This window comes from Nicotiana tabacum, chromosome 5 (genome assembly GCF_000715075.1).
Source record: "Nicotiana tabacum cultivar K326 chromosome 5, ASM71507v2, whole genome shotgun sequence".
NCBI lineage: Eukaryota > Viridiplantae > Streptophyta > Magnoliopsida > Solanales > Solanaceae > Nicotiana > Nicotiana tabacum.
In genome coordinates this window covers 130126402-130142268 of record NC_134084.1, presented here as the reverse complement: position 1 = coordinate 130142268, position 15867 = coordinate 130126402, and the positions used below count along the sequence as shown (strand labels likewise).

At 39.7% G+C, this 15867-nt stretch overlaps 1 protein-coding gene and 1 pseudogene across 1 annotated transcript; both read left to right on the top strand.

Annotated features, from left to right (window-relative positions):
• Positions 1–1132: 1132 nt before the first annotated feature.
• LOC107811880 (small ribosomal subunit protein uS12) lies at positions 1133–2862 on the top strand. Its single transcript, XM_016636870.2, has 4 exons — positions 1133–1271; positions 2148–2303; positions 2400–2526; positions 2612–2862. The coding sequence occupies exons 1-4, from the start codon at positions 1267–1269 to the stop codon at positions 2750–2752; spliced, it is 429 nt and encodes a 142-aa protein (XP_016492356.2). The 5' UTR covers positions 1133–1266; the 3' UTR covers positions 2753–2862.
• A 1789-nt stretch (positions 2863–4651) lies between these two features.
• On the top strand, positions 4652–7471 carry LOC107811879 (subtilisin-like protease SBT3; annotated as a pseudogene).
• Positions 7472–15867: the final 8396 nt, after the last annotated feature.

Genomic DNA, 15867 nt, shown 5'->3' with positions numbered 1-15867 from the left:
TCCCAGGGTTTGTGAAAATTTCTCAATAAATATCCCTACGATCTACCACAGCAGCCCAAATTTCATTGTCCAAAAATTTGGCCCATTGTATCACAAGAAACAAAACTCTATATAAATCTTCATCTTCCTCTTCTCTTCGTCGTTCTAGGGTTCTGCCCAATCTGGGGTTTTCCGTCCCAATCCACAAACGCCATTCAAATTCAATTGTAAAGAATAGGTTTTTTGACGCGCATGTGAGAGTATTATGGTAACAGGAACAATTGCGTTTCGAATCAGAATCCCAGCCCTCTCAACGAGACGATATTAGGGTTGTTTTTGAACAAAGACGACGGAGTTTGGGCTGAGCAATTTGAATTTTTTGTTAATATATTTCAATGTATTTCAATGTATCTTGCTGTATTTTATAGTATTCATTGTCTTTTTTTCATTGTATTTCAATGTATCTCACTGTATTCCATGTATTTCATTGTATTCACTATCTCGTTGTATTTCATGAATGTATTCATATATTTTTTTAATTAATATAATTTATGTATTCAGATGTATATATGTATTCAAATTCTCTATTTTTGTTGTATTTATCAGCTGGGAAAAATATTCAGCATATTTTTCTCTGAATATTGATATATTTTTGGGATATTTTTCGGTTGAGAATCTTTTTTATAACTGGAAATACAAATTTTGTGTGTTATAATTGAGTTTGTTGAGCTATATTAGGAGTCTATTATGTTAATTGATTCACTTCCGTTTAAAACAACTGAATAGACCATGAATTGCGCAATTTATGTTACTGTATTCACAAATACATATCGTGAATAAAGTCGAATACAATAATCTATCTAGTTGTAATCCCCTATTTCACGCCGTGAATACAATCGAATACAAAAATCTGTCTAGCTGTAATCCCCTGTTTCACGCCTAGAAATGCTATTGTATTCATAAATATAGTAGCTTAAATACATCAAATACATTCTAAAAAATCTGAAAACATAAATATAAGAATTAATATAGTAAATGACAGCTACAACTAGCTAATAACCACTGAAACATAGTGGTTTCTGAAAGTTTCTCTAACAATAATTACAGAAGCCCAAAACTCTTCAGCCCAATTTCGAGAAGCCCAATCCAAGAGCTCCAATTCATTCAATAATTCAAAAACACAACTTCAATAAAGGTTAGGGTTTTATGAGCGGCTCTCTCTTCTCTTCTCATCTGCAACCTCTCAAACCCTAGTCTGAAGTTTGAGCTTCTTTTCACTCAGCAAACATGGGGTATGATTTGTTGTTTTTCTCCTTTAATCATTTTCTATGTGTTACAGTCATCTTCAAATTGCATTATTTCCATGTGAAAACTTTATATCTGCATTTCAAGTCTAAGTGTTTTGGTCCTCTTTTAATCGATTCCTAATAGTTCTCTCCCCTTTTGCCTATCCTGGAATCTGGGTTCTATTGTTGTCTGCTTAAAAATGAATGTTTCTAATTATATCGGATATATTATATGAATAAACTATGTAATGCAGATTTTATAGCTTTTCCATGCCCAATATGTAACAATTGTTAATCGAGTTACTGAGCGTGTAAAATTTTTGAAGTGCCTGATTGCTAGAAGGTTGTAATTTGAAAACGGTGGACGTGGAGGTTATAGGAACAGTAGATTTATTGCACGAATTGATGGTGCTTTTAAAAATTAGCAAACTTTTTTTGTGGAGTTACCACCTGTTGCTGTGTGAGGCAGTAGGTATTCCGTGGAATTAGTCGAGGTCCACATAAGCTGGCTCGGACAGTTATCAAAATAAAAATAGCAGATCTTATTTTCTTTGTTACTTAAAGAGCTTTGTAAGGAAATTGCTTGTCGTGTTCAGGAGTTCTGCAAGATTAGGAATAAGAAATTTGATGTGCTTCTTCCTGGATTTTAGAGACAAATTCTAAGATACCAAGGCAATTAGCAATTGGAAGATCATTGTTTCTTATAGTTTGATATGTTGGTTTTGCATTGAAATGTCTGTTCTCTATTACGATATGTCATTCCCCCAACAATGACTAATCGTTGAGGTGTTCTGATGTAATTAAGAATATATTAGTGAAAGTGAGAAAGCATATGCTTCTGTTCATTACGCGAGTTGTCTCTTAATAGGGTAAAATTTTCAGGAAGACACGAGGTATGGGAGCTGGACGCAAGCTGAAGTCCCACCGTAGAAGACAAAGATGGGCTGACAAGTCCTACAAGAAGTCCCATCTTGGAAATGAATGGAAGAAGCCATTTGCTGGCTCATCCCACGCTAAAGGCATTGTGCTTGAGAAGATGTAAGTAGTTCTATTTTACTCGAGTTTGATAACTTATCCATTAGCCATTCTGTTTCAAAAGCCCTTGTATCTAACCAGTTAATTTTGAAATTGTAGAGGTATTGAGGCTAAGCAGCCCAACTCTGCTATTCGTAAATGTGCTAGGGTTCAATTGATCAAAAATGGAAAGAAGATTGCTGCATTTGTTCCTAATGATGGTTGTTTGAACTACATTGAAGAAAATGTGAGTCCTTTGCTTCCACATATCTCCACGCACAAAATGTTTTTCAGATTTCTTAGTTCCTATCCGTTTATTTTTGGAGTTGCAGGATGAGGTATTGATTGCTGGATTTGGTCGAAAGGGTCATGCCGTGGGAGATATTCCTGGTGTCAGGTTCAAGGTGGTGAAGGTATCTGGTGTTTCTCTCTTGGCTCTCTTCAAGGAGAAAAAGGAGAAACCAAGATCTTAATTTTTCATTTTGCCAAAATACTGTTGCCATGTACTTTTAGCTGTCTTGAGTTACTACTTTCTTGAACAACTATTTTTAATCTAGGCATATTGCACTGGAATTTTGGTTCATCCCTGTTGTGTTCCTGGTGTTTCCCTAGCATCTTGCAAGTTGCAACCCCAACCCCCACCCCACCCCCACCCCACCCCCACACATTAGAAATTAACCTCTAATGTCCTAGGCAGCTACTGTGGTATCTCTTTACACGAGCATCTTAGTTCAGCAAACAGTACAGTGAAGCAATTGTATCATAGAAAGAACATTCAAAGTATAACAAAATACAAAGTAATAGCACCCTTTTATGATTCAATCTTACCCAAGTCTGATATTCACTCAAGGGTTACAAAATTATCAGCATTTTAATCAAAAGTAACAATAGAGAAAGGCCTCCTAGAAAAGAGCAGAATTCATTCAATCAACGAGTTACACTACTTTCTCTTCATCCTAGTAGAAAATATAAGTAATCTGGTCAAAGAAACTTCCATAGATTCTTGTCGACATAATATGGTGTGAACAATCAACTCCTAGTTTTTACATATGCAAGAAATGGTATAGTGAATTGGAAAAAAGTACAAGTAAATGGTTCATTTTATGAACGAGGTCTTGTTTCTACATGAACTAAATCTAATGAGCGCTTAGTCGAGTGTCAGATAGCTAAGGAGGCCAGATATTCACGAAAGGAATTTAGGGAAAAAACGAAATTTATATATACGGCATGTTTTTTTGACGAGAAGGGTTCGGAGTCCCTCTAGCTATGCGCCTAATATATAGAGCGGAAAAGGGCCAAAAATGTCCCCAACGTTATATTTTCGACTCATTTTTACCCTTATGCCTAACGATCAACTTGAATTAAAAAAGGTTTTATTTAAATTATACGTGTCATTTTATTACTGGTCTAATTCAACTAAATAAATGAAAAGGTGCCAAAATTGTCTTTGAGCTATTGGTCAGGGCTAAATATATCTTTCGTCCATCTATCGGTTCAAAAATCCCCCATAAAATACCCAGTTTTCTAACTTATTTGACCCAAACACTAACCCGCCTTGAAAACATAAAATCTCTCCAGGAAAGTTATTTTCCTGACCATTTTTATTTTACTTCCTCCCTCTTTTTATTCCTTTTAATATTAAGACCTAATACTTTTTCGTGAACATCCAAATGGTCAAATTAGCCGAAATTGATATGGTAATATTGGTCATCGACGAACCATTAATTATTGGACATCCGATCCTTCGCAAACCAAAAAATCAAATTACGCATATTCATTGCTCCTAATGGTCAACATTAATTTCTTATGGATAATTTCAATTTGTGGCCAATATTTTTCCTAGAATGCCAGTTCTCACTGCTTTATTCTTTTATGAAAATTGAACAAAACCTGGTTTTATTTCAAATTAGAAGACCGATGAAAGAATCATGATACTTAGCCTGCTTTCATTTATGATGTTTAGTTGCTTTCGTTTTTAACATATTGTAATTCTATAATTTTTCTGTATGTGTATAGATCTATTTATATATGCACAATGTATTATTATGTTGTTGGTAAAAGATTACAAACAAAATTTTATCAAAAAATATTTTCTTTCTTTGTGATTCTTATAAATTAGCAAAAAAAAAAAAATACTTATTTAATTGAATTGGACCAGTAATAAAATGACACGTGAAATTTAAATAAAACTTTTTTTTTTTAATTCAAGTCGACCGTTAGGTGAAAAAGCCGCAAAGATAACATTGGGAGAATTTTTAAATCGATAAATGGACGGAAAGTATATTTAGCCTTGACCGCTAATTCAGGGACAGTTTGGCCCTTTTCCATATATAGAGAGGTGGGAGAGGGGTGGAATGACTGAGTGGGCATGCATAAATTAGAAAAATATGACCCTTCCAATATGATTGATTGACTACAAAATCATTTCAATATGGAATATTTACCAATCATTCACAACATGGTAGGGTCATTTTCTCGATAGTAACTTGGGTCTAACGTGCCACTTGCTAGAAATCCACAGTGCTCCTTGATTGCTGAGTATCTCTAATAATAATCGCCAAATACAAGATGTGTTTAGCGTTTACAACCTTGATATATAGCAAGAAGTACATGCATTATAGCAAGAAGTACATGCATTATAGCAAGAAGTACATGCTTACCAATTTCTCAAATAATCAAATTGCATTATCTACTTTTACAAAACCAGCCAAACATGGTTGTTTCTTAACATGTGTATTTAAAGGAGGCTCTGTATATAGTAGGAAACCACAAGTAGAAATATAGAACAATGGATACATTAGTACCTCTTCTCCCATTTTCTTGGTTTCTTTTTTAGTCTGTCTTTGTTTCTAGGAACCTCAGCCTAGAGGTCTACTTACATTGTCCATTTGGACAAGTCTTTTATGCCTAAGATCTTTGCTAGTCACCAAAACTGGCGTTCCTCCATTATTGATTACATCAAGATTGATGTTCCCACTACTCCAAATGGTCACTCCAAAGCTTCTTTATTCTTATGACAATGTAATTCATGGCTTCAGTGCTGTTTTGTCTAAAGATGAACTTGAAGCTCTCAAGAAATCACCAGGTTTTCTTTCAGCTTATAAAGACAGGACTGTTGAAGCTCACACTACTCGTACTTCTGAGTTTCTTAAGCTCAATCCTGCTTCTGGTCTATGGCCAGAATCTGGTTTTGGTTAAGATGTTATCATTGGTGTACTTGAATCACCAATCTGGCCAGAATCTGCCAGTTTCAGGGATGATGGATTGTCCGAAATTCCCAAAAAGTGGAAGGGAGTTTGCAAGCCAGGAACCTCATTGTGCAACAGGAAACTCATTGGAGCTAATTATTTCAATAAGGGGATTTTGGCTAATGATCCTAGTGTGAATATTTCAATGAATTCAGCCAGAGACACTGATGGTCATGGCACTCATGTTGCTTCCATTGCTGCTGGTAGTTTTGCTGAAGGAGCCTCATATTTTGGATATGCTCCTGGAACAGCAAGAGGTATCGCGCCACGAGCTAGGATAGCTGTGTATAAGTTTAGCTTTGACGAAGGAACCTTTACTTTTGATTCAATTGCTGCTATGGACCAAGCTGTTGCAGATGGTATTGACATACTGACCATTTCGTATGGATGGTCTAATATTCCCTTGTATAAATATTCTATTGCAATAGCTTCTTTCGGTGCTATGATAAGGGTGTCTTAGTCACTGCTTCAGCTGGAAATGATGGCCCTGAAATGGGAACTTTAACCAATGGAGTCCCTTGGATCTTTACCGTGGCATCATGCAGTACTGACCGATCATTTTCAGGGACTTTAACTCTTGGGAATGGCTTAAAGATTACTGGATTTAGCTTGTTTCCAGTGAGAACCATGATCAAGGATTTTCATTTGGTTAACAATGGAAGTTTATCTACTTGTGATTCATCTAACTTATTATATCAAGTCCCTAATGCTAAACGTAGCATCATGATTTGTTATAGCACTGCACAAGAAGACTTACCAGTCTCTGATCAAATAGAGGCCATCTCAGAGTCAGGATTTGGAGCCGCAATCTATGTTTATGACGTCCAACTATTTTCTGATTCCTGGAGTTGTCATTAGCAGCAAGGAATGGAAACAAGTAACAGATTATGCAATCAAAAGTGTTAAACCTAAAGCCAGCATCAGTTTCCAGGAAACACATATTGATGTAAAGCCTGCTCCAGTCGTTTCTGCATTTTCCTCGAGAGGCCCCTCTAGAAGCTACCTGCGAGTTGCAAAGCCAGATATTATGGCACCAGGAGTGTTAATTTTAGCAGAATGGCCATCGAACGTTTCAGCTGCAACTGTTGGTGTCAATACAAATTTGTATAGTGATTACCGTCTTCTATCAGGAACTTCCATGGCTACTCCTCACGTTGCTGGAATTGCTGCGATGCTAAAAGGAGTACATCCTGAATGGAGTCCTTCAGCTATTCGCTCTGCCATGATGACCACTGCCAATCCTTTGGATAATACTGAAAAACCCATCAAAACAGCGGATGATAACAAGGATGCTACATCATTAGCCATGGGAGCAGGAGTCGTTGATCCAAACCGTGCAGTTGATCCAGGCCTAATATATGATGCCACTCCACAAGACTATGTGAACCTTCTCTGCTCTATGAATTTGAAAGTAGAGCAATTCAAAACAATTGCTAGCTCATCAGCTCAGCACAAGTGCTCAAATCCATCCAATCATATCAATTACCCTTCATTTATTGCTCTCTTTAGCCCTTATGGGAACTACACTTGGTTGGAGCAGAAATTCAAGAGGACAGTCACAAATGTTGGAGTTGGTGCAGCTACGTATAAAGTAAAAGTGAAAGCACCGAAAAACTCGACAATGTCTATCTTTTCACAGACCTTGGTGTTTGAGAAGAAAAATCAGAAGCAGGACTACACTCTAACCATACATTACAAGGGCATTGCTGAAGATCAAGCACAATCTGGTTCAATCACTTGGGAGGAAGAGAATGGCCATCACACAGTAAGAAGTCCTATAGTAGTAGCTCCAGAGATTGAAGCCTGGACCTGAAATGCTGCATTTAACAAAACTGTTGCATTTTTAAGTTTGAAACTCTCTAAGAGAGTTATGATAAAGTAGCTGGCAAAGCGCATGTATGTTTGAAGTAACTGTTGAATAACAATCTTTGGGGTTACCAAAAACGCCGGAGAATCTAAGGCTGCATAAATTCCGGTGCTAGTATAACTGAAAATCTTAATACTTGCTGTAATAAGCCCCAAGATATGGAAGAAAGGATTATCTTGCACCTATACTTAAGAACTAATGACAATGCTGTATGTATAAAGATGTGTTTAACCGAAAAGTGAGAAGGAAAGAGCGTCTATAGCATTAGAGCATTGAGTAGACCTTTTGCCTTAGCCAACAAAAGATATGTAAAGAAAATTTTACACGAGGAAATTAGAAATTTAAAGTGCCTAAAACTAGACATATTACAAGCAGAGCCACAGTTTGAGACACAGAAAACCGACTGCTGTTCAGTCACATTGGTTGAAGTTCTGAACTAAATGCTTACAACTATTACAACTCCTCACCCTTCCCTCTCCTAGTTCCCCCTTTCAATTTAAAGAATAGTTGAATGATTTCCAAAACTGAAACTAATACACATAGAATAAGAGGGATAGGGGTCATTAATCAGTAGCAACATACAGACAGTCCGCTTCCGATGGTTATATTCCCAAATGTGGGATCTAGGGAGGGTAATACGTATGCAGACCTTACCCGCCTTATGTTGTGCAGGTTGACAGATTGTTTCCAAGAAACCCTCGGCTCCATGGTTATATTTCACAAGATAATTCTATAGAGCATGTTGTGCAGAAACTGGATGCATTAGTTTTGCCTCGACAACAACAAATTATTGCGTAAGATTAAGAGTTACTCATGCTCAAACAGCATCTTGAAATAGCTATCCATTCAGTATATATCCATTGACCTCAAAGAGTACGCTTGAACACATCATTTATACCGGCTACATTTTTCATAAGAAATTGCTAAGTATAGGAAAGGCGATTTTCAAATTTAAACTTGACCATCAAAAATAACATAGGCGATTATTTAACAGTTCAGAAAAAAAAGTTGGAAAACATTAATAATTTTGATCCTAAACAACTTCTTGATCCTCTCTAACAAATGGATCAGCAGCCCCTTGCTCATTTGCAACCACCGAAGTTCCATTCTCATTTGTCATATGTTATTCGCTGATGAAGGTTAATTCTTCGCAACATCTAAGGATGAGCTTTTGGTGCTGTCCTCTTCTTCCTCCCATCTGCAGTCTGTATAGGTCAAAATCTGAATAGAAGAATCTCACTTAAGGGAGGACGACCAAGAGCTAACCAAGCCGAGGACGTCATGTATGAGAAGCAATACACTAACGAGTGATTCAGCTGCGGTCGAGGTCGAGCACTCCATTCAGCTTGAACGGCTAGTTCAACCCTTAGACATTTCTAGAGAATTATTCCACAGGATATTCCAAGAACTTAAGTATTCCGGTTAAGGACCATTGGATAAAGAAAATATTTTTATATAAATATGGGGGGGGGGGGAGTAAATTGGGGGGGGGGGCTGACAAAAACTCAGATACACAGGTAGACATATCTTAAGAGAGAAGGAGAGATAATTCATCTCGGGCTCCTGGTCAAGGAGAAAGGAGAAAGGAAGCTTAGATCCTCATTATCCATCATTAGATGCATTATATCAAATGTATGAGGGTCAATCTTATTCAAGAACGGTGACACTTTTAATCTATGTATTCTTCGTTATCGTTTAATATCATCAAAATCATCGTCCTTTTCTTATGCGACGGGATTCAATCATTGTCATAATTAAATTTTATGTTTAGTTATGCCTGCTTATTCTTATCGCCTATCTCGGATCTAATACAAATTATCTTTGGCTACGATTTGCCTCAAATCTTCTTATTTAATTAGTTCAATAAAAAAGTCTAACACTTTTTGGTCGAACAATTTGGCGCCGTCTGTGGGGATTTTCTAGCCAAAATTTTAATCTCCTCTAGATCTAAGGCAAACTCTTTAAATAGCCTGACAAACCGAGGTAAGATCATTGCACGAAAACGAAATTATATTTTGATATCTACGTGAAAGACACGTCTTGCTAAAGGGGTAAGTCTGGTATGTCGTAAGCGTGAGTTGTCAAAATAGAATTATGGTCACTACGCACTAAGCACGTCCACCATCTTATTGCTATATTAACGTCAGATACCAATCTACACTTATGCACACTGCCCTCTCTCTCTCTTAGGAAGAAATGATAGCTATAGTGTAATTCTTTGAAATAGCAAGCTTACCTTGCCAGTGTGTTTGCGGTATGATTTATGTTCCCCTTATTTTTGTATGCCTGGGACTGGATCAGACTGGGACTCGAACTCGAGATCCCAACGGGAAAAATAAGTTGTCATTCCACAAGAGCCCAGATTCGACTGACGGTGAAGCCAAGCACGGGGCCAGGATCATATCTGAAGCCAGCATTCAAGTATGGGTCAAAATGAGTCGTGTTACAACGCCCTTCTCCACTCGTCAACCAATTAGGCCGAGGTAACAAACAATTTAGTTTGGGTTTAACTTATTATTTTTCTTTGAATGTGATGCGAATAGAAAAACTCTCCCAACTATGCGAACAAGAGAACAAACATTATCAAAACAACACTCTCCACGCCATATCATCCTGCAAGCAACGGATGAGTGAAGCCACCTCTCCAACAAATTGGTACTTAACGCCATAAAGGGATAATTCTGAATAGACTAGGACCGAATCACCAGCTGGAAGAACATACGAATCTCTCCAGTACTCAGAAAGAGCACAAGTGCGTAAAACCCATCCATGCACTCGCCAAAGCAACTCTGCGACGACACAACCAGTTAAAATCTGATCTCGCCCACATGCCATCCCAGCTTGAGTGTGACACTCATCACCCAGTTTATCAACTACCTTTCTAGGCGGAGCGATGAAAGAACTAGATAGACCGGGACTCCTCGAACGTATCTACGGATCGTACAGTAACGTGTAACCTTCTCCAATAAATGAATAAGCAAAACAACATACGGAATTCTTACGTAACTCCACCAAATTTACACGTCATGCCAACACAGGAAAAATAATCGACCTCGCTCGAATTTACAAGTCAAAATGGACTTCGCCCAAATTGGCAAGTCAAAATCCGACCTCACTCGAATTTACAAGTAAAAATGGACTTCGCTCAAATTGGCAATACAAAACTCGACTTCGCTCGAATTAACATACCAAATACGATCTCGCTCGAGTTAATAAGTCAAGTTCGACCTTGTCCGAATAAGCAGGTCAAATTCGACCCCGCTTGAATCGATTACCAAAAGTCAGGGACTTATTGCGAGCAAATCCAAGAAATCCGAAAAGAAAAGAAAGAGCCAAAGACATACAATCAAAGACGAACCAGCTGCTTTATTCAAAAAAAAGAAAAGAAAAAGAAATGAGATAGTGCCTTACAAAGGGCCAAAAAGGGAACTCCACTCAACCAACTAAGTACCAAAAAAAACTAAGTACAAAAGGACAAGTTAAAAGTACAAAGGTTTCACTCAGCATCACCCCCATCCACGCCATCATCTCTTTCCCCGCTAGGTTCGGCGATGTCACCTCCACCGTCACCCTCTCCATCAGAACGGTCATCATCAAAGGCAAGACCGTCCTCAGCCTCATCAACCCCATCGGCCTCCGGTGTTGTGGGATCATAGCCGCAAGCAAGCAGGGCCTCACGCGCTTTCACACGAACTTCTTCAAAAGCAGCTTCCGGAACATTCCCCCATGCCAACAAGCCCTTATATATATATCTTGCTGAGCTTCAGCATGGATCCACATCTCGTACAAATGGCAAGGAACGTTAGCAGAGGTGGACACAGAAGAAGTCAAAACCAACAATTGAGCCCTCTCAGCCTCGAGAGCAACAATTTGATCACCCAAGGTCGAGACCTCTCCCTCAAGCTCGCCAATTCTCTCATCAAGTCATATCTCCCTCAGAGTAGCCGTCCCCATCTCCATTGCATGCTCAGACCCAAGAACGCGGATAGAATCCTCTGATGTCGCAACCCTCACCAAGGCCGCTACCCGGGCTCCTTCGACTCTCTCCAACTCGGCCACTTTTCCCTCCAATTCGGTCGCCTTCTCCACCAGCTCAACACTTAGACTGGTGACCCTAGAATCACTCTGCTCAAGCTCCGCCCGTAGGGCGACCACCCAGTGTTTAAAAAAGCGCCCGCTTCCTCGCTTTAAGCGAGAAGCGATGCGAAGCGAGAAGGTGCACGCTTCATATGGGTGAAGCGACTCAGGTATAAAAAAGCGACTGCTTCCTACTAAAAACCGAGAAGCGATCAAGCGATGCGATGCGAAGGAAGCGACCGCTTCTGTGTTTTAAATCAGACCCATACATATTTTATTAAAAACGAAATCAGTTGTGTCTTTTATAAAAGAACAGCAACAACAACGACTAGGGTTTTAAGGCAGAGCATCTGATAACATCGACTAGGGTTCTTCTTCTTCTTCAAGTTCAAGTCTTCAACAACAACAAGTATGTTCTTCTTCTTCTTCTTCTTCTTCTTCTTCTTCTTCTTCTTCTTCTTCTTCTTCTTCTTCTTCTTCTTCTTTCACTGTTTAAACTTCCAAATAGCAGCGAAATGCTGGCGAATTTTTTTACCTTCGGTGCTTTCTCAGAATTGATGCCAATCCTTAGGTTCTTATTTCTCTGCCCAGTTTTAATAGAGAATTACTGCCATTCCTATAATTTTTATATCCTTTATTCTTAGTTATTATTTTATTTTAATTTAATTACTGCATAGTATTTATTTTAATTTTTTTAAAGTTTGCTTCACTTCAAAAAAGCGAGCGTTTCACTTCTCGCTTTAAGCGAAATGGGGGTTGTCACTTTTCCTCGCTTCATGCTCTTCACAATACTGCGACCACCTTCGCCTGAAGATCAGCACACTCACCCGAAACTCCCTTGCCCACCTTGAGCTCTTCTTCTTTAGCCCTAAGCAGCTCCTCAAGTTTGTTGCATCTGCCCATGGACTACATCAGGTCCTCATCCTTTTGCTCCAACTCCTCCCTAAGGGACTGAGGATCGCCGCCCTCCCTAAGTCGTGCATTTAGCTTGCCGCACTTGTCACGATATCGACAGTATTTTGAAACTACCTTCTGGAAGACGACCGCCTCCTTCTCCTTGCGGCGGAGACTCTCAATCTCCAAAATGAAAGTTTAAGGAAAGAAAAGAGGACCACGAGAAGTCAGCAAGAATAGAAGACGTGAAACGAAGAACGCAATAAAGAACTCAGCCTCAAAGCCATTCCGGCTACGCCCCGTGACAGGCCAGCATCGCTGATCTCCTGAAGGGCCCTATTTTCGATAGCAGAACAAATAACAACAAATTAGGGCACCGGGCTTACTGTGTCCCCCAACAAGTCTAAGTCTAGGGAAATCTCGATTACGATAGAGGAACTGTCCATTCCCGTTTCCACCCGAGTGAACCCCTCTTCAAACATTCTTATGTCCTCGAGTTCAATATCCGAACTGGACTCATAGTCATCTACAACCATGCCCTTTGCCCTCTCGCTGTCTAAAGAGGAGGGGCGGGCCTATTGTGAAGTCAACGGACCACTAGGAATGATTGCAGCGACCTCCGAGCTCTGTTCCTCTTCCAAAAAAGCCAACTCCAGATTGGATGAGCCACGGTCTTAACGCCCAATCCAGTACCCCGTCCAGTTTGGACACCGCTAACGCGAGTCCACCTCTCGAAGGTCCCTCGGTCTCAGCCACTATCTTTCGTCTCTTCAAAGGGGCCCCATCTTCTTCATCCTCCAACGACTCGTCCACAAAATAAACTATGGGAGTCGAAATTTGCAAGACAGCAGCGGTCTGAGCGGGTTTATTTGTAGCCACAGCAAGAATAGGCTTGGCCGAGATACCCAACTGGCAGAAAGTAGGCGTAGGAGCCCTCGCCCTCCTTGCCGCCCTCCGACCTGTAAACAAAAAAGAGAGATAAGAGGATAGAAATAATGGTATAAGAGCTAGCAATCGAAGCCGAAGTTGACTCACCAACCACAGGTTTACGTTTGAACCTCTTATGGAAATGCAACCACTCGTGAATCCCCATAATATGGGGCAAAACCCGAATCACCCAGTCGCGAATGTCTACAACTAGTGAAAGAGGATCCCGTTGGGCTACAAAGAAAGAAAAAGAATGATCAGATTACCCCCAAAGTAAACAACAGTCATTTTAGAAGGGAAACACTTATGAGCAAAATTTCACTCCTCGAGGAATCCGCTGGGGTTCGATACCACGTGCGCCATCTTCACGAAGAAGAAGTTTCCCCAAAAGTGATGATTAGTTTTATCGTCCATCTTTTCCACCAACCCGTTAGTCCCCCGATGGCGCATATGAATCATCGTGCCGCTTTAAAAACTTGGGGCAAAGAGGCAGTACATGGCGTAGAGAAATACCACGGCTGGACAACTCCCCGTATTTGATAAGTATGAGGAAAAGCTTTTACATATACGGAGAGAGCTGAGCCGGGCACACAATGTAAAAGAGGCAAAAATCCTCTGATAAAAAAGAAAGAGGAAGCGTGTAGCCGACGACAAATGGGTATGCATAAAATGCGCAGTACCTCGGGCGGTGTGTTTGGACTACATCAATACCAGCAGGAACTATTTCAACATGGATCGAGATTTGCCACTTAGTTCTAAACGCAGTGATCGCTTCCGCATCCACAGTAGAGATAACAAGTTCAGGTTCATCCTCAGACAGGCTTTTGAAGTCTGATCTAACCTTCCTGGAGCGTGGGATTATCTCGTCCACAGTGGGAAAGTTTTCATCTTTCGCCATGGCCACCCCTTCCTCATGGTGAGATGCATCCACAACCAACATCATAATATTAGAGGGAGTGTTGGCCATTTTTTTGATTGCGGGAAGAAGAAGTACAAAGATGAAGGAGGTAATAGTAGCAAAGGATACTAAGGAATGGAAGAAAACACAGAAGCTGAAAATTCGAAGAAGAAAAGAACTCGGGCTTCAAGGGCTTTAAAAACACAACAATTCAAATGAGGAGTGCCTATCCCTATTTATAAGGACACAGGCACCCCAATCAAGAAAGCCCAAATGCCGCCTCATTAACTTCGAAACGGAAGAAGCGAGGGAAACGATGTAATGTATGGGGAACGTGCGCCATAATGACGCATGAAGAAAGTGTCATTTCAAACTGACGTAACGGCCTGGCACGACTTTTGAAGAATCATCTCTCCACCTCGCCAACAAAGGGGAATCACTCTTCGCCCAATGTTCTCAGATTTCTCAAAAAAGCTAACTGGCGTAGTCTGCCCACCATGCTCGCCCAAAGGCAACCTCGACGAGCGGAGGGACTAACTGTATAGGTTGAAATCTGAACAGAAGAATCTCACTTAATGAAGGACGACCAATAGCTAACTGATCTGAGGTCACGTATGAGAAGCAATACACTAACGAGTGATTCGGCTGCGGTCGAGGTCGAGCACTCCATTAAGCCTGAACGACTAGTTCAATCCTTAGACATTTCTAGAGGAATATTCCACAGGATATTTCAAGAACTTAGTATTCCGATTAAGGACCATTGGATAAAAAAAGTATTTTTGTATAAATATGAGGGGAGAGAGTAATTGGGGGGGGGGGCTGACAAAAACTCAGATACACAGGTAGACATATCTTAAGAGAGAAGGAGAGATAATTCATCTCGGGCTCCTGGTCAAGGAGAAAGGAGAAAGGAAGCTTAGATCCTCATTATCCATCATTAGATGCATTATATCAAATGTATGAGGGTCAATCTTATTCAAGAACGGTGACACTTTTTATCTATGTATTCTTCGTTGTCGTTTAATATCATCAAAATCATCATCCTTTTCTTATGCGACAAGATGCAATCATTGTTATAATTAAATTTTATGTTTAGTTATGCCTACTTATTCTTATCTCCTATCTCGTATCTAGGACAAATTATCTTTGGCTAGGATTTGCCTCAAATCTTCTTATTTAATTAGTTCAATAAAAAAGTCCAACATTTTTTGGTCGAACACAGTCTATGATAGATAGAAGCATCCTCCTATCCCGAGGTTATTTCAAATTGCACCTTAAACAAGTAGGTCATCGAATCATTGGGATCAAACATTGACGTCACCATCACCATTAAAATCTGAAATTCGATGAGCATAAGATGACGAACCTGTGATATTGGAGACAATGACGACATCCTTGTGTTGTGCAACTGCTCTTCTCCAACTTGTTGATGCTCATGCTCCTCGTTATTTGGCTTACATGGATAGTTTTCTATTGTTAATTTTTCAATCCTTGTTGTTCATTGCTCCCGTTGAAAATTTTTGGTATTGTGAAACAAGGACTGCCTGTATTTGTCTTTGTTAAAATAACTTTCTCACTTTTCCAGAAATATAAAGATACTCGGACTTTTTTAGTTTTCCTACCCGATGTCCGGTGTCCGATATCCCAGACCGACTATATCCGGATTCGCACCGCATA

Excerpts from the sequence above, each read along its gene's own strand:
- LOC107811880 (XM_016636870.2), top strand. Across the intron at positions 2,304-2,399 it reads GGCATTGTGCTTGAGAAGAT|AGGTATTGAGGCTAAGCAGC; the intron begins GTAAGTAGTTCT and ends TTGAAATTGTAG. Across the intron at positions 2,527-2,611 it reads TGAACTACATTGAAGAAAAT|GATGAGGTATTGATTGCTGG; the intron begins GTGAGTCCTTTG and ends TTGGAGTTGCAG.